This window comes from Narcine bancroftii, chromosome 8 (assembly GCF_036971445.1).
Source record: "Narcine bancroftii isolate sNarBan1 chromosome 8, sNarBan1.hap1, whole genome shotgun sequence".
NCBI lineage: Eukaryota > Metazoa > Chordata > Chondrichthyes > Torpediniformes > Narcinidae > Narcine > Narcine bancroftii.
The window spans coordinates 72,863,266-72,887,060 of NC_091476.1; the positions used below are offsets into that span (position 1 = coordinate 72,863,266).

The 23,795-nt window shown below is 45.0% G+C and overlaps 2 protein-coding genes across 4 annotated transcripts in view; one reads left to right on the forward strand and one right to left on the reverse strand.

The window, feature by feature from the left end:
• LOC138740844 (histone H3.3A) overlaps nt 1–9,619 on the forward strand; it is a 22,733-nt gene extending 13,114 nt beyond the window's left edge. For 2 of the 3 annotated variants that reach the window (XM_069894049.1, XM_069894050.1), the window contains exon 4: nt 5,737–8,835. In XM_069894049.1, the coding sequence (XP_069750150.1) occupies nt 5,737–5,865 (129 nt within the window). In that variant the 3' untranslated portion in view covers nt 5,866–8,835. Of the gene's footprint in view, nt 1–5,736; nt 8,836–9,373 lie in introns of those variants that run through there. The other variant, XR_011343186.1, reaches the window with a different exon arrangement.
• LOC138740843 (proton-coupled zinc antiporter SLC30A1-like) lies at nt 8,432–22,437 on the reverse strand. Its single transcript, XM_069894048.1, has 2 exons — nt 21,899–22,437; nt 8,432–13,041 (listed from the first exon to the last, which is right to left on the reverse strand). Exons 1-2 carry the CDS (start codon nt 22,344–22,346, stop codon nt 12,329–12,331), a joined length of 1,161 nt encoding a protein of 386 aa, XP_069750149.1. The 5' UTR covers nt 22,347–22,437; the 3' UTR covers nt 8,432–12,328.
• Nucleotides 22,438–23,795: the final 1,358 nt, after the last annotated feature.

Consider the following 23,795-nt stretch of genomic DNA (forward strand, 5'->3'; position numbering starts at 1 on the left):
CTAATAAAAAAGTTATAGAGACACAAGAACTGTTAGCTCAGAAAATAGATATAATGGAAAATTATAACAGAAGAAATAACATAAAGATAGTGGGCCTTAAAGAAGATGAAGAAGGCAAGAATATGAGAGAGTTTATAAAAGATTGGATCCCCAGGATCCTAGGATGTCCAGAACTACAGCAAGAAATGGAAATAGAAAGGGCACATAGAGCATTGGCCTTTAAACCACAACAAAAACCAAGATCTATTTTAGTAAAATTCCTAAGATATACTACAAGAGAAAAGGTACTGGAGAAGACAATGGAAAAAGTAAGAGAGGGCAACAAACCACTGGAGTACAAAGGGCAAAAAATTTTCATTTATCCAGATATAAGTTTTGAACTCCTGAAGAAGAGAAAGGAGTTCAATACAGCAAAGGCGATTTTATGGAAGAAAGGGTATAAATTTATACTAAAGCATCCAGCGGTATTGAAAATATTTATTCCAGGACAACAAAACAGACTATTCTCGGATCCAGAGGAAGCACGAAAATTCGCAGAACAATTACAAAATAGACTGAGGGATGAAGACGTGTAATGAGAGTACAAAAGACTGAGAACTAAAAAAACACATAAGTTTTGAACTCCTGAAGAAGAGAAAGGAGTTCAATACATCGAAAACGATCTTATGGAAAAAAAACTATTCTCGGATCCAGAGGAAGTAAGGAAATTTGCAGAACAACTACAAAACAACCAGAGAGATGAAGATATGTAATAAGAGTAAAAATGACCACGATTTATATGTATGTGGGTAAAGAGGTATATGTGTGTATATGTATAATGTATCCGTATTTAGAGGAAAATATAGATAGTATAGACAAGAATTAATAAGGGAAGGAAATGGAATAGAGGGAATAAGGAGGGAACTAAAAGAGTGACCTTTGTTACATATGAAAAGTGAAATCTTTTCTTGGGGGGGGCTGGGTGGGGAGGAGTTGCGGTCACTGCAAAATCAGCTGACGCTTGCGAGTGAATTCGCAAATCCAAATGGAGAGGGGAGATGTGGTTGTCCGACAAGGGATAAAGGACAACTCAGGAGGGGAAGGGGAGATTGGGGCTAAAGAAGTTTTAAATAGGAGAATAATGAAAATGTTTGATGTTTTAGGAATGTTGTCTTATAAAGGGTTTAAAACAAGAAAACAGAAATGGATAAGGAGGAAAGGTAATGATGGAGAAACGGAAAGGGAAGATAAACAAACTATAAAATGGCTACGTTGAACTATATGACTTTAAATATTAATGGAATACATAACCAAATTAAAAGGAAGAAACTGCTAAATTTACTGAAAAAAGAAAAAATTGATATAGCATTTGTGCAAGAAACACATTTAACTGAATTGGAGCATAAGAAATTAAAGAGAGATTGGGTAGAACAGCAGCATCGTATAATTCAAAAGCAAGAGGAGTAGCTATATTAATTAGTAAAAATGTGCCATTTAAAATAGAAGAGGAAATAATAGATCCAGCAGGGAGATATGTAATGATAAAATGTCAGATATATTCGGAGTTTTGGAATCTACTCAATGTATATTCACCTAACGAAGAAGATCAAAAGTTTATACAAGATATCTTTTTGAAGGTAGCAAATACGCAAGGGAACATATTAATAGGAGGGGATTTCAACCTGAATTTGGATTCAAATATGGATAAAACTGGGAAAAAAATTAACAGAAAGAACAAAGTAACCAAATTTATAATTAAATCGATGCAAGAAATGCAACTTTTGGATATATGGAGGAAACAACACCCTAAAGAAAAGGAATATTCATATTACTCGGCTAGACATAAAACATACTCAAGAATAGACCTATTTTTGTTATCAGCTAGTATGCAAGATAGAATAAGAAAAACAGAATATAAAGCTAGAATACTATCGGACCATTCACCCTTAATATTGACAGTAAAGCTAGAGGACATCCCTCCAAGAATGTATAGATGGAGATTAAACCCCATGTTACTTAAAAGGCAGGATTTTAGAGAATTTATTGAAAAACAAATAAAAATGTATTTTGAAATAAATACGGAATCAGTGGAAGATAAGTTTATACTATGGGATGCAATGAAAGCATTCATTAGAGGGCAAATAATAAGTTATGTAACCAAGATGAAGAAGGACTATAATCAGGAAACAGAGCAGTTGGAAAGGGAAATAGTAAATATAGAAAAAGAATTAGCAATGAAGGAAGATACAACTAAAAGAAGAGAATTGGCGGATAAAAAAATAAAATATGAAACACTACAAACATATAAGGTGGAGAAGAATATAATGAAGACAAAACAGAAATATTATGAACTAGGTGAAAAAACGCACAAAATCCTAGCATGGCAGCTTAAGACAGAACAAGCTAAGAAAATGGTATTGGCATCAAGGAAAAAAGACAAACAAATTACATATAATCCAAAAGAAATTAAGGAAAACTTTAGAGAATTCTATGAACAATTATACCGAACTGAAAACGAAGGGAAAGAAGGGAAAATAGATGAATTTCTGACTAAAATTGAACTACCAAAACTACAAATAGAGGAACAAAATAAATTAACAGAGCCATTTGGAATAGTAGAAATACAAGAGATAATAAAAAAATTACCAAATAAGACTCCAGGAGAGGATGGATTCCCAATAGAATTCTACAAAACATTTAAAGACTTATTAATTCCGCCCCTCCTGGAAGTAATCAACCAGATTGATGAAACACAAAGCTTACCAGATTCATGTAAAACAGCAATAATTACAGTAATACTAAAGCAAGGGAAAGATCCACTCTCACCAGCGTCATATAGACCAATATCTTTACTTAACACAGATTATAAGATAATAGCTAAACTATTAGCAAACAGATTAGCAGAGTATGTACCGAAAATGGTAAATTTAGACCAAACTGGATTTATCAAAAAAAGACGCACAACAGACAATATTTGTAAATTTATTAACTTAATTCATGCAGTAGAAGGGAATAAAGCACCTACAGTAGCAGTTGCTTTAGACGCAGAGAAGGCCTTTGACAGAGTAGAATGGAATTATTTGTTCAAAGTATTGCAAAAATTCAGTTTACCGGAGAAGTATATTAATTGGATTAAAGCATTATATAAGGGACCGTTAGCGAAAGTGACAGTAAATGGACATGTATCAAAGCAATTTAACTTAAGCAGGTCAACACGGCAGGGATGCCCACTATCACCTTTATTGTTTGCGTTAGCTATAGAACCACTAGCAGAATTGATAAGAATAGATAATAATATAAAAGGAATAAAAATAAAAGACAAGGAATATAAAATCAGTTTATTTGTGGATGATGTTATAGTGTACTTAACAGAACCAGAACTATCAATAAAAGAATTATATAAGAAATTGAAGGAATATGGAGAAGTGTCGGGTTACAAGATAAACGTAAATAAAAGTGAAGCAATGCCTATGAATAATGCGGATTTCTCAAAATTTAAGAAGGAATCACCATTTAGATGGCAAATGCAAGCAATAAGATACCTAGGTGTACAAATAAACAAAAATCTCGGCCAACTATATAAACTCAATTATTATCCACTAATGAAAAAATTACAGGACGATTTAGAGCATTGGAAAGATTTACCACTAACACTAATAGGAAGGATAAACTGTATTAAAATGAACATTTTTCCAAGGATATTATACTTATTTCAGGCATTGCCAATACAACTGACAGAGAAATTCTTCAAGGAGTTAAAGAAAATAATAAGGAAATTTTTATGGAGAGGGGGGAAACCGAGGATAGCACTAGATAAATTAACAGAATGGTATAAACAAGGAGGCTTACAACTGCCAAATTTTAAAAATTATTATAGAGCCGCACAATTAAGATACCTATCAGATTTTTATCAAACAAGGGAAAAGCCAGATTGGACGAGATTAGAATTAGATAAAATAGGGGAAAAGATACCTGAACACATATTATATAAATGGGATGAAAAATTGGTACAACATAGAACTTCTCCAGTATTACATCATCTCCTCAATATTTGGAAGAAGATTCATGTAGAAAGAAATAAAACAAATTATCAATTACCAAAACTAATATTGACGCAAAACAAGTTACTCCCTTTTACAATAGATAACCTTTCCTTTAGAGAATGGGGAAAAAAAAGGGATTAAAAGAATAGAAAATTGTTTTTCAGGAAATAGATTCTTATCCTTTTAACAAATGGAAGATAAGTACAATATAACTCAAGATACAGCGCTGGCATATTACCAATTGAGATCCTACTTGAAGGTTAAATTAGGAAGCAGTTTGAGTTTGCCAGAGGCAAGTAACCTTGAATATGTGATTACAGATACAATGATAATCAAAAGATTTATAACAAATATGTATATTAAACTGCAAGAAAAGGAAAATGAGGAAACAAATGGTAAAACTAAACAAAAATGGGAACAAGATTTAAATATAAAGATAAAAAAGGAAACATGGGAGAAGTTATGCTCCGGAACGATGAGAAATACAATAAATACGAGGTTACGTATGATACAATATAACTGGATACACAGGCTATACATTACACCTCAAAAGTTAAATAAATGGGACCCAACAGTATCTGATAGATGTTTTCGATGTAAAAAAGAAATGGGAACAACAATTCATGCAATCTGGACATGTGAGAAAGTAAAAAAATTTTGGGAAGATCTAAATCAGATATTAAATAAAATAACAGAAAACAATATACCAAAGAATCCAGAGATCTTCCTCCTAAGTAACATAAAAAACAAAGAATTTGGACTTGATTTGGAGGGTGTACAAAAAAGATTTGTTAAGATAGCTCTAGCCGTAGCAAAAAAATGTATTATGTCAACCTGGAAATTGGAAGATAATTTGAAAATACAACAATGGTATATAGAAATGAATAAATGTATTCCATTAGAAAAAATAACATATAGTTTAAGAAATAATATTGAAATATTCGAACAAATATGGGAGCCTTACAGTAAATACAATAGCGAAAACCTACCGAGGACAATCATTACCTAAGTTAATGGAAGGAAAAGGAAATGAAAAGAATGGACTCAGTAGAATTTCTGGTGTATTTTTATTGAATGACAACATTGTCTGACTTGTGTAATGTATCCTAGATTGTATACCTTAAATGGACGGGAGGGGGGAGGTAGGTAGGGAGGGTGGGTTGGGAGGAGGGAGGGGGGGAGAAAATGGCACTGTATATGTGTGAAAAGGAAAAAGTGTGTACCATGGTTAATGTGATTTATGGTGTGAAAAATAAAAAAATAAAAAATAAAAAAAAAAGAAAGAATGAGCTTATAGACACTAGAATTAGAAGGACAAGAGGGGATCTGATTGAAACAGATTATGAATGGATTGGAAATGCTAGAGGCAGGAAATATGTTCCTGATGTTGGGGGTGGGGGCGGGGGTCCAGAACCAGAGGCCGCAGTTTAAGAATAAGGAGTAGGCCATTTAGAACGGAGCGGAGGAAGAATTTTTCACCCAGAGAATTGCGGACCCTTACTGAGGCAATAGAGGAAGTTGCCAGGAGTTGTGGGGGGGGTGGGGGGAGAGATCGGCAGGGAGGGAGCGGTTCATACGCGAGAGAGGGGAAGATGTTGATCTGAATCAGGATGAGGTTTTGAGGGAGGGTATTTGACTTATTATCTTGCTCCTCCCTGATTAAATCACAGTCTGTTTTATTTTCCCCCCACCCTCTCCTCACCACCCACTGCAGGAGGCAAGTGAGGCCTACCTGGTCGGCCTCTTTGAGGACACCAACCTGTGCGCCATCCATGCCAAGCGAGTCACCATCATGCCCAAGGACATCCAGCTGGCACGTCGCATCCGCGGGGAGCGGGCCTGAAGTGGCCCCCAGGGCAGGATTGGAGGGGTGTTCTTCCCTTCCCTCTGCGGCCCTCCTTCGGTAGTTCTGTCGACATGTTCTAGCATTTTCCTCTGAGGAAACTGTCACTGTTTCTTGCTCCTTCCTGTGGGGGGGAGTTGGGGGCTGGGTCCTAGGCCGAGTTGTGTCATTTTTCTCTTTTTTTCTTCATGCAGGTGAATTAGTACTCGGTGCTTCGGCCAAGTGTGGGACCACGTGCTGCCCGCGCCTTTCCCGTCTTCTGCGCCTGCCAAGTGTGCCCGTGTCTTTCCCGCCACGCGCGACCTCCCCTTTCCTGCTGTCTGCGCCCACTGCTCCTGCCCACTCTGCTCTGGCGCATGCCCCCTGCCACCAGTTCCCCCCCCCCCCGAGCCCCCGCACGTGCGCACTCTTTGACCAGCCACCCTCCACCGCCCTGGATGGGGGCCCCAGCAGAGGAGATGCTGGATGAGGGGAGCTAGGGTGTCACCAGCCGGCTCTGGCCTTTTCGTAAGGCGGGGTGAGTGGGCAAAGTGCGGGCGAGGGCCTGGGCCCTAGCGGCCTTCTGCTGCCGTGACAGGACTGTACGGGTGGGGGTAGGGTTGTTGCTGTGGTGGGCCTCAACTTGCTGGAGCATTGTCATGTGGGAGCCCAGCCTTGTCCCATCTGGGGAGAGTTAAATTATCCCTGTTCTTTTGTTTTCACCCCTTTGACTGTCCCCACACGTTGGAAGGCAGCAAACGGAGGCTGAACCCCGGCCTTGCTCAGCGGGATGGTCCGGTGCTGAAATGTCAGAAATCTGCCCCAATCCCAGCACTGAACTCGGCCCCTGCCTCTGAGGTGAAAAGGTGAGGTCCAGAAGTTACCAATGGCCACCTTGAATTTTGTAATAAATTTTATACTGCGGTAAAGCAAAAAAAAATATTTTTCCATTGGTAAATATGAACCTTGAAGGGGGAGAGAAATGACACTGGTGACGCCCACCCATTTGTCTCCACGCCTCTTGGTTCTGTGACTTCTGGTTGCCTCAGCCTTCATTATGTTCAAAAGGGATTGGGGTGGTAGTGGGACTCTTATATCGAGCTGTTGGACTGATTTTTATTTCGGTCTCCTGTCTTGTTTTTGATTTTGAAATTTAGCCGCATAGCACAGTTGCAGGCCCACAGGCCAGTGCCGCCCAGTTGCCCTACGGCCTCACCGCTGGTTCGCGTCAAAGGGGTGGCAGGAAAGGTGGGGGAGTAAATCCATGTGGGGGGGTGGCAGCGGGTCGTACAAGCCCCTTCTAGATTCAAATCCCGAACACCAGCCAATTGGAGGTCGAGTCTCTCCCTAGATCTCTCAGTTAAGGTCACCCGAGAGAAATGGAAGTGAAGCACGAAAGACTGCAGGATCTTGTGGTTGACTTAAAAACACAATGCTGGAGAAACTCAGCAGGTCAATGTACTTCATGTAGCAACAGTCATAGACCCTTGATGAAAGCCTCAAGCCTGAAACATTGGTATCTTTGCTTAATAAACTGTTTGGCCAGCATTGTGTTTTTCACAAAAATAAAATGGGAGCGCGATCAAATTTCGCATTTCAACCTACGACAGAAAAGGATCTGAACTCTATAACGGTTGGGAGCAAAGGAACATGTTTCCTCATTGTCAGGTGGGAGGGCTTGTTTCAGAGTGCAAATCGTCCAAGCTGGCGGGTGAATTTTTTCCTATGCAGTTGCTCAGGAGTGGGTGGGCCCCCCTCTTGTGATGGAGAGGGGTTGCCAGTGTGAAATGCGGGTTCCCTCTGCTGTGGGGGTGTGGGAAGGCGGGCACTGGGTGATTGTGGCCCAGGCACGGGATTCTCAGCACAAATCCTTCCCGGTCTCCTCATCGGGGATGCCTTTCCAAGCGTCAACCACAGCTGTGTTTTGGAGGGGAAAGGACCCTCCAAAGTGAAATGGCTCCTGCCTCATCCCTGCCAATCTCCCTCTGCCTGCCCTCCCTCCCCGCATCCTTAAACAAGGACAAACAGCGTCCCACACTTGTAGCACCAGTTTCTCAAGTTCACAGTACGGTCCAGGGTGTTTTATAATCTGATCTTTAAATCTTTCATATCAACTACAGGTGGTCCCTGATTTACGATGGCCCAATTTAGGATTTTTCAAAGTTACTGTGGTAAAATCTGTACTGTACTTTGAATTAGGATAGACTTCGCTATGCCATTCAGTCTCCCAACTGCCCCGTGTCGGACCCCACACTGATCCCACTGCCCTGCTCTCTTCTCACAGCTCTGTGTCAGTCCCCACACTGATCCCACTCCCCCTGCTCTCTCACCACAGTCCCCACACTGCCCTGCTTTCTCAGTGTCAGTCCCCACACTGATCCCACTGCCCTGCTCTCTCCCCACAGCCCCGTGTCAGTCCCCACACTGATCCCATTGTCCCGTGTCAGTCCCCACACTGCCCCGCTCTCTCCCCACAGCCCCGTGTCGATCCCCACACTGATCCCACTGCCCCGCTCTCTCACGACGGGACTGTATCAGTTCCCCAAACTAATTCCAGTTATGATGTCATTATGAAATAAATGAAAAATATCTTGATCATTTTTATTAACCTTAACAGTTTTAGCATTATTTACAGCTAAATGTTGTTTTTAAAACCTTTTTATAAAATGATTTGAAAGGATGGGGATTCGTTGTAATTATCGGGATTTCTGAATCCAGTGGGGGATTTGGGCAGTACATACCTGTATTCTTTTTCAACTTACGATGGGTATGCCGGAGCGTAACCCCATCGTATGTTGAGGAGCACCTGTACATTGTAGAAAAAAGTTCGTAGAAAAGGCTTTTATTTGTGTTTTAAAAGTTTTAACCTATTTGTATTTGTCTTTCTGAAGAAGTTTCTTCATCTGTATTCATGATGTCTCTCCTTTCCTCTCTCCGATTGCTGTCTCCTCCTATCTTGTACACATTACTATTAAAAGCGTGAAATCTAAAGACTGACTTGTGATTTGCTCTTCACCAGATCAACTGGCCTTTTCCCAATCTTCCTCCTCCCCGTGCCCTCTTTTTAATCACCGCCTGCTCTGCCCTCCATTGGTGGTGAAGACCTTGACTTGCTCCTTCCGTTCAACCAGACTGAGGCCGGTTTATAAGCCGAAAACCATCTGCAGTAAAACACAGAAGCCTGTGGCCGCAATGCTGGAGGAACTCTGTGTCCTTTCACATCACAGACCAACAGCAATAGAAATTCACCAAGACAATGGTATCTTAAACGATCATTTTGATCTTAACCCCAACAATGTGTGTGTGGATCACTCAAACCGTTACAGCTTAGGAGCAATTCTGAAAAGTCCATTCAAAGTTCAGTCTGAGAAATCTTGTGTTGAAACTCAGAATCTTTTAACTGGTGTTTGCAAGTAATTGTGGAGTAGGGAAGACCCTGAGTCTTCAGACTTATCAAAACTCATGAATTCATGTCGAGTTGGCGATGTTTCTTCATGCGAATTTACGATTTCTCCCTTTTTTTTACCAGTGTTGATGTCATTACTTTTCAATGCGATGGTTTCCCAGGCAAGGGTTAAAACAAAATAATCACAATCCAAATCAAGCGTGATCTTGCCACCTTTACCCAGATACGGGCCAGTCGAAAGCGATCATTGCAATGGCTGCAGCTTTGCTTCTCTCTCGACAAAGAAGCAGCTAAAGTGACCATCTTCTGCAGTCACTTTAATTCCATCTGTAGATGAATCTGGTTGAATATTAAAAATGCTTTTTTTTATCTCTCCAAGTGTCTTTAATCATATGACTTGCTTGAGCAATACATAGTGTTTAGGTTTCAATTTCCCCAAAGCAGAGTTATGTGTAGATGGCTGTTTGAACAGGTGTCTCTTGTTAGTTAACCTTCCATCGTTTCAGTATTTCAATTGAGAACAATAACTCTGGTTTTATGACCTTTTGGTGCCTAAAATATATGTAACAGTACTTTATATAGCAAAGATAAAGATACATATACCCTTCTCTACACTGGAGAGACTGGGAAATCGCTTCACTGGAGCACCTTCGCTCTCACCACACCAGTGACAGTGGGCGACCGTTTCAGTTCTGGATCCCACACTTGCATGGCCTCGTGTAAGTTGGAGGAGGAACACCCGATTTTTTTTTCTATCTGGGCACTCTAACGTCAACCTCTCCAGTTTCTGCTAGCCTTTCCTCTGCTCCCTCAAATCTCCGCCTCCTTCCCTCTTTATACGCAGCCATCCTCCCTTATCCACCAATTACCTCCTGCTTTCGGGATCATGCTCCTGCCCCTCCGCGGGCGCCCCCCACCCTATTGTTCGGGCACCTGCCGACATTTTGCCTGTACCTTCCTCAAGCCTGAAACGTTGAATATGTATCTTTATTTTTGCTTCATAAAGGACACTTTGACCTGCTGATTTTCGCCAGCGTTGCGTTTTTTTTTACAAAAAACCAGTCTGCAATCGGCCCTGAGTTTCTGTCGCTGAATCTATTACAAGTCTAGAAAGCTGGTTGTGTGGGTGGGGATGGGGGGGGGTGGGGAAGAGAGCGAAGCGGAGACCAAGGTCGAATCATCTGACCACACCTTGTGGGAGATGCTCTGAAGGTTAGGAGTAGAACTGCTTTGGGTGGAAGCTGTTTTCTAGAAATGTGTGCCTCTATCCAGGAGTTGCAAAATGTGTTTCGCTGTTAGCTACTTTTCTCGGGGTGACCATGGCGAATACCAGTGGGCATCTGTAAGGAATTTGCACGTTCTCCCCGTGTCCGCATGGGTTTTCTTCCAGGTGCTCCAGTTTCCTCCCACCGTTCAAAATGTACCAGGGGATTGTCGGTTAATTGGAGTGAGCTCGAAGGTCCTGTTACCGTGCTGTAATTTTTAATGGGAAATGTCTTGGGATGATGGTGGGAGGAGTTTTTAAACTCAGAATGGTGGGCAGCCGCGAGGGGCGCTGGTGTAAAGGGGACATTCAAGATTCTTTGGAGCGTAGAAGGACGAGATTACGAGAGGCGTAAATAAGGGCTGTTGCCCAGGGTAGGATCGGCTAACACCAGAGGACATCTGCACAAAGTGAAGGGAGGAAAGTTTAGGGGAGACATCGGGGGTACGTTTTTCTTTTACAACAGATTTGTGGAAGCCTGGAATACCTCACGCGGGGTGGTAGTGGAGGCCGAAGCATTGGGGGCGTGCAAGAGACTGGCATATGGACGAAAGAAAAAATAGAGGGTTATGGGGTAGAGAAGGTTTAGTACCTTTTTTTAGGAATATATATGTCAGCATAACATCAAGGGCCAAAGGGCTTGTCCTGTGCTGTAGTGTCCCATGTTCTAAGCCCATGAATGCAGGGAAAATACAGGGTTACCGAGATGGGGAGAATAGATTGTTGTAGAGTAGGTTAACACAGGTCGATACATCGTGAGCCAAAGGGCCTGCATTGTGCTGGGATGTTCCATGTTATGCAGTTTCGACTGAATATGTTGGGCCTTTGAGCTCGGACGCTAGGTAAGAGCCAAAGTTCTCTCCCACCCCACCAGAAGGTCCCTTATGTTAACTGGTCAAGCCTAGGACTTTCTTTAAAAATATGCCTTGATGTACGTGGTGCGGGGTGCTCAAGTTTTATAGACCAGGTCCAAAGACAAAAAGGTGTTCTCAATGCAGCACCCATTGCTGTGACCTTATAACAGAATCAGAATTTAGCGTCACGACAAGTCATGAAATTCGATGTTTTGCGGCAGCGTCGCAGTCCCAACGTTAATATAAACCTCCTTACAACAATAAATTGGAGGATAGAAGAATGAGAGGGGGTCTCATGGAAACATTTCGAAGGCTGAAAGGATTGAATCAGATGCTTCCCCTGGTGGGTGAGTACGGGACAAGAGGGCACGGTCTTAGAATTAGAGGGGGCCCATTTAAAACAGATGAGGAGAAATTTGTTTAGCCAGAGGGTCGTGGAATTTGTTGCCACGTACAGCTGTAGCGCCCGGGTCGTCGGGGGAGTTTAAGATGATCAAGGGATGTGGGGGAGGGGGAGGCTGGAAATTGGAACGAGCCGGGGCAAATGGTTTAGCTCAGGGTGGAGTGGCGGAGCAGACTTGATGGGCCGAATGGCCTACTTCTGTTCCTTTATTTCGTGAAATGAAAATTGGGCTGGAAAAGACAGTGTCTGCGGTCAATTGTTCATTGACGAATCTGCGTCCCTGTGACGCTGAGCGCTCGCCTTCAGGCTCCTGGACCTTTTTCCCCTGATGGTAGCAGACTGAAGATGGCACAGCCTGGGTGTCGGGAGCTAGGACGGGGCGAAAATCCGGGCTCAGGGTGTCGGGAGCTCTGGTGGGTGGGACCGGAAGGTAAGTCTGCGTTCGGGGCATCGGGAGCTCGGACGGGCGGGCAGACGGGGGCGAAAATAGGGAGGCCGGGAGTCAACTATTGGACGAGATCAACCACGACGTGGTACAAGTGTGAAGGAGTGTGGCGTTAGACGGCAGTCTCACACTCTGTGCTAATGCAAGGCGAGAGCATGGAATGGGGCCCCGTCCTGCCGTGGCGGGAGCTCTCGTCTCCCGAACAGCACAGCCTGGTGGAGCACTCCGCCCTGCACGCCAGCTCACACTCTGAGCCCCACGCGGCGCCCCCGCCCCCCACCTCCGGCTGCACTGTGGCGCCGGAGATTCCCTCACCCCGCAAGAAGGCGCTGGCGCGCCGGGCCACTCCGGCCTCGCGGCACTTGACGTGGGCCGTGGCCACCAGCCGCCTGCCGGCCAGCCTCCACACGTGCAGCTCGTGCACGGCCGTCACCCCATCCAGGCCCAGCAGCCTTGTCCGCAGCCGGCCCAGGTCCAGGCCACCTGGCACCGCCTGCAACAGGAGCAGGCCCGACTCCTTCACCTGAGGACAGGCTGCCCACAGCGCCCTGGCGATCAGCCCGAGGCACAGGACTGGGTCGAGGTGCAGCCACCAGCAGGGCTCGTCCAGGCCAGCTGGACCCCCGCACTGGCCCTCAGCACACGCAGGCCAGGAGGTGTAGTACGCCACGGCGTTGAACAGTGCCAGCGCCGAGACGACGGAATCTCCCAGCACACGGGGAGAGGCGCTCCGCCAACTCGGGGACAGTTCTTCGCCCGCCACGCAGGGCTTCTGGGCCTCCTCACCTCGCCCCAGGCCGTTGATCCGCACCTTGTCCGGAGGCTCTGCAATGACAAGACGTGAGCAGCCTCTTGCCAGCTGTAAAACCAGGGGCAAATCCTTCCCCTCCATCGAGAACCTCTACGGGGACCGTTGCCGTGGGCGAGCATCAAGCATCCACACCACCCAGCACACGCTCTGTTCTCACTTTTGCCATCAGGAAAGAGGTCCGGGTGCCTCAAGACTCAGGGTTGGGGCAACGCCTTTACAGCTCCAGCGATCGGGACCGGGGTTCAAATCCCGCGCTGTCCATAAGGAGTTTGTACGTTCTCCCCAGGGGCCCCGGTTTCCTCCCACCGTTCAAAATGTATCGGGGGTGCAGGTTAAATTGGAAGGCATGGATTAATGGGCCGAAATGGTCTGTTACCGCCCTGTAGGTCTAATTTAAATTAGAGACTCGCACCAGCAGGTTCAGGAACAGCTGATGCCCCTCCACCAGCAGACTCCTCAACCACAAACTCAATCGGGGGCTTTTTAAAAATGTAAACATACACCATGGAAACAGGCCCTTGAGTCCCAATTTACACCCAATTAACCTACACCCCTGGTACGTATCAGGACTAGGATGGAAGAGGATGCTGAAGGTTTGGGACCTAGGGCTGCCGATGGTTTGGTGGAGCTGCGAGAACGCTGGATGTCAATCCAATGACGCTCGGTGACTCTGGGGGGAAAGGGGGAGGGGGTGTGATATAGAAAATTTAGGTTAAAAAGACTTAAGTTAAAATGTGATGATTAATCATAAACAGGGAAGCCAGAACGGACAGAGAGTTTACTAGCAGTCAAGGACAGAAGGAGCTGCTGAATATGTTTTTTTAAACCTATCTTTTCATGGTCATAGTGAGAGACATGCAGGAGACAAAGGATTGATAAGAAGTGTGAGAAACAGAATTCAATGAATGTAGAGTTCACAGCGTACGTAACGAACGTGATAATTAATAATGCAGTTATACTTAGAATGTTTTTGTAATACTAACCAATTAAAACAGTATTAATAAGAAGGGGAAGGGCAAATAATAAAGGTATAAAAATCAATGCACTGTATGTATCGGGGCTTAACTGGTGAGAAACCAGTTGAGTCCAACTCTGCAGACTTGTAAATAAAGCTTGTCGTGTCATCAGTTTTAAAGAGACTCATGTGTGAGAAGTTTTATTTCTGACAAATGGGGGCTCGTCCGGGATCTACACTCCGGCCGTGAGGGGAGGCGAGAAGAGGGACATCGGAGGCGGTGCACCCCGCTGAGTTCAGCGGCTCCTAGTCCCTTGCTCGTTGCTTCGGGCGGCTTGAGCGAGTGGTATCCGGACAGGGTGACACGACAAGACGGAGAGGAGAAGGGTGACGGTTCAATCCCCGGGAAGACACCGGTAAGTGACGACTTACGATTGTGGTGTGGGGATTGGGTAACAGGTGTAACGGGATACACCTGTTTGGATAAAAACCTAACGGAATAGATTAAGTATAGATCTTTTGTCGTTGTGTGAGGACCCTGTCGCGGGACTCTAGGATAGACCCCAGGGAAACCTCGGCGGTAACCGAAGGAGGGACAGCACCTCCGACGAAGTGCCGAGAAGAGAGGGGTCAACCCCAGGAAAACCTCAGCGGTAACCGAAGGAGGGACAGCACCTCCGACGAGGCGTCTGAGAGGAAGGGAGTAGGGTCCAGAACGAGAGGGTCCTCAGCAACGATAAACAGATCTAGGTGGGAAAATGGGAGGATCAAAATCTAAGGGCTCGTCTGAAAATTCAGGACAATTCCTGGGAGTACCCCTTGACAGCCCTTTGGGGAGAATGTTTGAAAATTGGGATAGTAAAAGATATCGGGACAAAAACAAGAAAAAGATGGTCCAATATTGTCTCCTTTGGTCAAAACAACCTATTAAAGGTTCCTCGGTCTGGTGGCCGAAATTTGGATCTGATGAGGATTGGGTTAGACAAGCATTAAACATATATGTAAATTCGAGACCAAAGGTGAATCAAGAAGAGTCAGCATATGCATTTTGTTGGGTTCCCTGGCCAGGATCCTTAACAGAATGTTTTAAATTGAGAGTGGCAGGAGAAAAGAAATGGGAACCTCTGGACAACCTTCCCCCTCCTTATATTCCCCCGGTGCCTACTGCGCCCGAGGAAAGCTTATTACCGGAGGGGAAAGGTGATGAATCTGATTGCCCCGAAGGGGGCCGGGATAAAAAGGAGGAATTAAGGGAGTCGGACCCTAAACTTCCACCGGTAAACCGACCCTGGACAAGATCCCAGACTGGTCCAGGACCATCAAAGTTTTCAATAAACCTAAATCCCCTGAGAGAAGTTCCTATGGGAGGACCGGGAGGGGGAACGGGATATGTGAATGTTCCCCTAACTAGTACAGAGGTGCGGGGATTTAAGAAAGAAATGAAAAAGTTATTGGAAGATCCTATAGGACTGGCTGAACAGCTTGACCAATTCTTGGGACCAAACACATATACGTGGGAAGAGATGCAGGCAATAATGGGAACATTATTTTCACCCCAGGAGAGGCAGATGATTCGACGGGCTGCCCTCCTCATGTGGGAATATGAACAACCTGGGGACCCTAGACCCCATGAACAAAAATATCCCTTAAATGAACCCAGGTGGGACAAACGAACACCCGAGGGATTGGCAAGTATGAGACAATATAGAGAGTGGACAATTAAAGGGATACGGGAGGCTGGGCCAAAGGGTCACAATTTTACCAAGGCATTTGGGAACCACCAGGGGAAAGACGAGTCCCCTACTGATTTTTTGGAGAGGGTGAGAAAGAATGTCCAACAGTATGCTGGTGTGGACCCTAGTACACCAATGGGTGAACAGCTTATTCGAATTGAATTTGTTTCCAAATCATGGCAAGACATTAGAAATAAACTAGAAAAGGAGGAGGACTGGAGTGAAAAACCCCTAAGTGAACTGTTAAAAAAGGCACAAAAAGTATATGTGCAGAGAGAAGAAGAAGATCAAAAGAAGGCGACAAAGGTTATGGTACAGACTATCCGACAGATGAATGCTGAATCCAGAGGGGAAAGAAAACAAAACCTTCCTCTAAACAATCCAAAATATCCAAGAGAGGGAAGACCCCGGAGGTTCGTTAAGTGCTATTACTGCAATGAGGAAGGACACTTTAAGAGGGAATGCCCCCGATACAAGAGGGAATTGCGTGCCCTCGAACTTATGGAAGAAGATTAGGGGTGTCAGGGGTTCCAAATGTTAGGGACCAAATATAAGAGGGAACCCCTGGTAAAACTAAAAATTGGTCCCAAGGGAGAAGAGGTGGTGTTTATGGTGGACACAGGAGCGGAACGAAGTAGTGTAATAACTGTGCCAATCGGAACTGAGCCTATAAAAAGTAATTTGACAATTTCTGGGATAGAAGGGGCTCCCAGAATGGTATCAATAATTCCCCAAGTAACAGTGAAACTGGAAGAAAGAGAAGGGGTACAAGACCTCTTGTTATTACCTTCGGCTGGATTTAACCTCCTAGGAAGGGACTTACAGGCTCTCCTAGGTTTGGGTGCTCTCCCTGTGGACGGAGAAGTGCGAGTCCACCTCTGCGCTTTAAAGGAAGAGGATGAACGGCAGATTGACGAGAGAGTCTGGTATAAGGAGGGAAATCGAGGAGGTCTGGACATCCCACCTTTACATGTCACATTAATACCAGGTCATCAGCCGGTAAGGAAACGTCAGTATCCTATTTCTTTGGAAGGGAGAAAAGGGCTACAGCCGGTAATTGAGACTTTAATACGAGACGGACTATTAGAAGAATGCATGTCACCTTATAACACCCCTATACTCCCAGTAAAAAAGTCAGATGGATCCTATCGCCTAGTTCAGGATCTAAGAAGTTTGAATGCTATTGTTCAGACCCGCCACCCAGTGGTGCCTAATCCCTATACTATTATGAGTCGGATTCCCCCAGACCATGAGTGGTTTAGTGTTATCGACTTAAAGGATGCCTTCTGGACTTGTCCGTTAGAAGAGGAAAGTAGAGATATGTTTGCGTTTGAATGGGAAAATCCATGGACAGGTAGACGGAGACAGTTTCGGTGGACTGTATTGCCCCAAGGGTTCACTGAATCTCCAAACCTGTTTGGACAAATGCTAGAACAAATCCTGATGGACTATCCACAATCTGATGATTCCCAACTAATGCAGTATGTGGATGATTTACTATTATCAGGACCCAAGGAACAAGAAATGAGGAGAGAGACCATTAGACTCTTGAATTATCTGGGGAAAAAGGGTCTACGAGTGTCCAGAAACAAGTTACAGTTTGTTGAGAAAACTGTGATATATCTGGGACACCAGATAAGTAAAGGACAGAAACGGATTACCCCTGAACGAATTGCGGGAATCACTAGAATGCCTTTACCCCGTAATAAGAAGGAAATAAGACAATTCCTGGGACTCTTAGGATACTCTAGGTTATGGATAGAGGACTACTCAGCTTTGGTGAAGTTTATGTATGATAAACTGACAAATGAAAATGACTATCCATTGAAATGGACCCAGGAGGAGGAGGGATGGTTCGAGGACTTGAAACATTGCCTAACACGAGCCCCAGTGCTCACTCTGCCCTCTTTAAAACAGCCCTTCCAGCTATTTGTCACTCATAACCAAGGAACAGCTGTGGGAGTTTTAACACAGGAAAAAGGCGGTCAGCGACACCCAGTAGCTTTCCTTTCCAAAATGATGGACCCAGTGTCTCGCGGATGGCCGACGTGTATCCAGGGAGTAGCGGCTGCTGCTCTGTTGGTAGAGGAAGCACGTAAACTTACTTTTGGAGGAAAGATGACTGTGTACACCTCCCATTCTGTGAGTGTTTTATTAACACAAACTGCCCATCGATGGCTGACTGATTCTCGCATATTAAAGTATGAAACCATTTTAATGGTTGGAGAAGATTTACAGTTTGCAAAAATTAATAGCTGCAACCCAGCTCAATTTTTATACGGCAGTGAAACAGAGAAAGAGGTGGAGCATGACTGTGTCGAGTTGACAGATCTTCAGACCAAGACCCGAGAAGACCTTTGCGATACTCCGCTGGGAGAAGGATATGAATTCTACATTGATGGCTCCGCCAGATGTGTTGACGGAATGAGAAGAAATGGGTATGCTATAATAGAAGGAAATACTTGGAAAGTAGTAGAATCCACGAGACTACCCGGAAGCTGGTCAGCACAATCCTGTGAACTATATGCCTTGCAGAGAGCCCTCAGAATACTGGCAAAGAAAATTGGAACGATTTACACAGATTCCAAATACGCATACGGAGTAGTGCATACCTTTGGTAAGATCTGGAAGGAGCGTGGTCTAATTACATCAAGAGGAAAGGAATTGGCACACGAACAGATGATTACTCTGACTCTAGAAGCCTTAACATTACCCCAAGAAATAGCAGTGGTCTACATACCAAGCCATCAAAGGGGAGATAACCCGACAGCAATTGGAAACAGACTGGCTGATGAAGAAGCCAAAAGAGCAGCCATGCAACAAGAAGTCCGTTTGCTGACTTTAATCCCAATAAGGCAAGGCATAAAGACAGCTCCCATTTTCACTGCTAAGGAAGAAAAGAACATGGATCAGCTGGGCGCAAGCCAGTTACCTGATGGAACATGGAAAACACCAGATGGAAGAATTGTTCTAAATAAAGAAATAACTCGCAATATTTTAAAACACCTGCATCAACAGAGCCACTGGGGCACCCAAGCCTTATGTGACACAGTGCTTCGAGAATATGTGTGTAAAGGAATCTACACCTTGGCCCAACAAGAGGTGCAAAATTGTTACCTATGCACAAAAATTAATAAGAAGATAATGAGGACAGGGACCATGGGAGGTCAACCATTAGCCATACGCCCTTTTCAACGTATCCAGATCGACTTCACAGAGTTACCTCAAGTTCAAAGATGGAAATATCTGTTGGTGATAATAGATCACTTTACCCGATGGGTAGAAGCCTTCCCAACAATAAATACTACAGCCTCTACAGTAGCTCGCCTCCTCCTAGAGCAGATAATCCCCAGATATGGTATAATGGATTCTATAGACTCAGACAGGGGTCCACATTTTTCTTCAAAAATCCAGCAATTGATTTGTGATGCATTACAGGTCTCTTGGAAATTACATACCCCTTGGCATCCACAAAGCTCAGGGAAGGTCGAACGTATGAATGGAACACTAAAAATCCAATTGACAAAGTTAATGGTGGAAACTAAAATGCCTTGGATAAAGTGTCTGCCCCTAGCCTTATTGAGAATTCGTACTGCCCCACGAAAAGATGTAGGGCTGTCCCCTTATGAAATGATGTTTGGGCTTCCCTTCTGGAGTACAGTTGAGGGGTGTCCCACCTTGGGGGAAGGGGATATATTTGTTAGGAACTATTTACAGGCACTGTCACGCTCTCTTACAGATTTACGAAAGAGAGGACTATTGGCACAAACACCGCCTCTAGACTTTTCTTTACACAAAGTGGAACCAGGAGACTGGATTCTTATCAAGACCTGGAAGACTGAAAAACTCCTGTTTCAGGACCACATTTGGGGAAGAAAGGAAGGTAATTTCATTTCCCATACCTCAGTTCCTGAGAAATGCTGGGCAGAAAATACCACCCAACATCCATATACCCCTTGTGTGGAAAAAGAAGGAAATAATATGGGCCATTATATACAGATTCCTAATACCACTCCTTTCCCTCTTAACGGTTGGAAAGGTGACTCAAGCCCACCATGCCCTGATGGACTCTGGTTTTGCATACACCAACGTACTGTTCCAATGAGAAGTTACACTCCACACTCGAGATTGCCTGTCCCTTTAAGACAGCCGGACTTAGTTCGAGTCCATCCAAATAACCATGTAAGTTTCGGTAATGCAATTGGGGGAGATAACCTTTTTGTAGATCTGGCAACTAAAATTGCAGGAACTTTTAATGTAACCAATTGTTGGGTCTGCGGGGGTCCACGGATGTCAGAACAATGGCCTTGGTGGGGAGAACCTCTCAATTCATTGACCATGATTTCCCGCATTTGGACAACTAACCGAACGAGATCAAGAGAAACCTGGTCTCTCTCTAACGTCCCCTCTGGTTTTTATTGTCTCTCACGAGCCGGCAAATACCCAGTAGGAGAAAGTCCCTGCAAGGCTGTATGGATTCGCATTTCGCCTGGTGTTTTCACTTGGTTTCCTAAACCTCAGACTTGGTTCTTATCCACTGTTTTTAAAACTAATTGCCTACCCCTGTCTAATAGCAGTATTCAGTTTTGGAATTGTACCACTTCCACCATCACAGGACCATACCAATCAAATCCTGTTCTTAAAAGAGTTTGGGAAAGGGGGTATGGAGTATCCCCAAATGGATTATTCTGGGTATGTGGTAATAAAGCTTATACTCGTCTTCCCTCACAGTGGAGTGGAACTTGTTTCCTAGGAATAATCCGCCCAGAATTTTTCCTTCTACCCCACGATCACGGTCATAAATTAGGCGTGAAGGTCTTTGATACATTACATCGTGAACCCCGCTCTACCACGGTACATTTGGGAGAATGGAGAGATGATTGGCCTCCAGAGCACATAATTCAATATTATGGTCCCGCTACATGGGCTCAAGATGGATCTTGGGGTTATCGTACTCCTATATATATGTTAAATCGCATAATTCGCTTACAAGCAGTGCTTGAAATTGTTACAAATCAAACAGCTATAGCCCTGCAATTACTTGCATCCCAGCAAGGTCAAATGCGCTCTGCTATATATCAGAACCGTCTAGCCCTAGACTATCTCCTAGCCACGGAAGGAGGTGTATGTGGCAAACTTAATTTGACTAACTGCTGCTTACAGATTGATGATAATGGAAAAGCCGTTCGTAAAATCGCTGATAATATTCGTACATTGTCCCATGTACCGGTTCAAACCTGGCATCCTTTCCCACAATTTAATTGGATGGACAAATGGTTTGGAGGAACCTGGTGGCGTACCTTCTTGTGGGTCATCGGAGGTATTTTATTCCTCCTACTTATTTTGCCCTGTATTATTCCCTGTCTACGCAGCCTGGTGATTTCCATGGTCGAACAAGCTATGCAACCAGGGGGGATGGGAGACCCTGTAAGACTTTTATTTCAGCGTGAGATTAATGTATCATAAAACATTTCTCTTCCCTAGCTTAGAATCCCCATTCATATCTATACATATATTGAACACATTTTAAAGAGAGAAAGGGGTGGATTGTGATATAGAAAATTTAGGTTAAAAAGACTTAAGTTAAAATGTGATGATTAATCATAAACAGGGAAGCCAGAACGGACAGAGAGTTTACTAGCAGTCAAGGACAGAAGGAGCTGCTGAATATGTTTTTTTAAACCTATCTTTTCATGGTCATAGTGAGAGACATGCAGGAGACAAAGGATTGATAAGAAGTGTGAGAAACAGAATTCAATGAATGTAGAGTTCACAGCGTACGTAACGAACGTGATAATTAATAATGCAGTTATACTTAGAATGTTTTTGCAATACTAACCAATTAAAACAGTATTAATAAGAAGGGGAAGGGCAAATAATAAAGGTATAAAAATCAATGCACTGTATGTATCGGGGCTTAACTGGTGAGAAACCAGTTGAGTCCAACTCTGCAGACTTGTAAATAAAGCTTGTCGTGTCATCAGTTTTAAAGAGACTCGTGTGAGAAGTTTTATTTCTGACAGGGGGGAATCAGTGGGAACATCACCAGGTTGAGGAACGGGGGCAGTGAGAAGCTGAACGACCAAAGCACTATTTGTACGGATGAATGCATTTGTGTGCGTGTTCTGTCTGGGTGTCCTGCCCCGGGGGTTGGTCTTGCACAAATGGGAATAAACGTCTTACCTTTGCCCTCCTGCTCGCAGTCCAGGGCAGCAGGACACCCCCACTGTTGGGCGCCCTTGAAGAGGTAGAAGGTGCCCAGGTCGACCAGGAGGCTGGCGAAGGTGACTCCCAGCAGGACCCCCGGGCGCCGGACGGGGCGAGGCTGCAACACGCCCTCCGCCGCCTTGGCCAGGACGCTGACGCCCAGGCCAGAGAGGAGCACCCCTTGCACCAGGGCGCCCAGCGGCCGGACCCTCCGCCAGCCGTAGGTATTGCGGCGCGCCGGCGCCTCGCCCAGCTTCATGGTCGCCTGCAGCGTGCCCAGCCCCAGCAGGGTGACGAACGTGTGGAGGGAATGAGAGAGCAGGGTGAGGGAGCTGCAGGCTTGACTGGCGCCCAGCTGCACAAGCCACTCGGCCAGGGTGAGGGCGAGCATCAGGTGCAAAGCCCAGGCGCCTCTCCTGCCCATGGACAAAAGTTTCTCCGAAGCTCTGCAAAGCGGTGCCCAAGCAAGCCCTCTCCCTCTCTCTGCCAGAACCAGCACTTGTAAAACAAATCACGGAGCTCCCCCCACCACCCGCCCCGGTGGATGCGATCTCCATCATTTGCCTGCAGCTCACGCTCTCCCAGGGCAACTTTCCTTGGCTTTAGTCCTGCCCACCCCCTTCTGCTTTCTCACTGGACCTCTCTGGCGGGACTGAAGCCCAAGGTTGCAAACCAAAGGAACTGCCCACACTAACCACCCGGAGCTCTCATTTGTACACAGCTTTTTTATATATAGATTTCAGGATTTATTGTCACGAGATTCGCTGTTTTGGGGCAGCATCATATTTCAAACATTCACGTTATAACCATTTTGCAACATTACTACAAAAAAATATAGTGCACGAAAAGTCGGGCCGTGCCTGTGGTTCATTGATCTGATGCCTGAGGGGAAGAAGCTGTCCTTGTTCCGCTGAGTGCTCATCTTCAGGTTCCCGATGGTAGCAGAGTGAAGAGGGCACGGCCTGCGTGGTTTTTGAGGAATCGGACTGCTTTATTAAGACACCGCCTCACGTTGATGTCCTGAAGTCTGGTGCCCGTGATGTCACAGGCCGAGTTAACAACCCTCTGGAGTTTATTCTTGTCCAGAGAGTTGGCACCTCCATACCAGGCAGTGATGGAACCACGGCAGGGGCTGGGGGTAACCCTTGCCCTGGGAGTGTGTGATGGGAGGTGTCTGGGGAGGATATCCTTGCCCTTGGAGTGTGTGATGGGAGAGTGTAGGGGGGATACCCTTGCCCTTGGAGTGTGTGATAGGACTATGTAGGGGGAATAACCATTGCCCTGGAATGTGTGATGGGAAGGTGTGGGGGGGGGGGGGGAACCCTTGCCCTGGGAGCCTGTGATAGGACAGTGTGGGGAGGGAACCCTTGCCCTGGAATGTGTGATGGGACAGTATACAGGGACTTATGATAGGGCAGTACAGAGAGCACATCAATCTATTTAACCTATGCCTTCAACCCTTGTGAAACTACTGATCCAAGGAAAGGAACAATGCATTGAAAAAACCTGTGCACGGTTCCTAAAATCTCGACATCTTTTCCACCCCCTCTCGCCAGTAAAAAATAATTTATGTGAGCAAGTTTGGAGAAATGAAATACCCATTGGGCCAGGCAGCATACGCGGAAGGAGAAGCAGAGTCAACATTTGATATTGAGGTCTTTCACCAGTGGCAGGTCAGATCTCCCTTCACACTGGACTAGATGTCCACAACCTGGAAAATAATCAAGGTAAGGTTCTTTGGACAATGGAAGTGAGGGGGGGGGTGGGTGAAGGACTGGTGTTCTATGGAAATAACGATTCTAAAGTTCCATTTCTTGTGTGGGAGTTGGCCTGAAGAGGCCAGTTAAGTTTATTGTCATCTGATTGTTCAAGT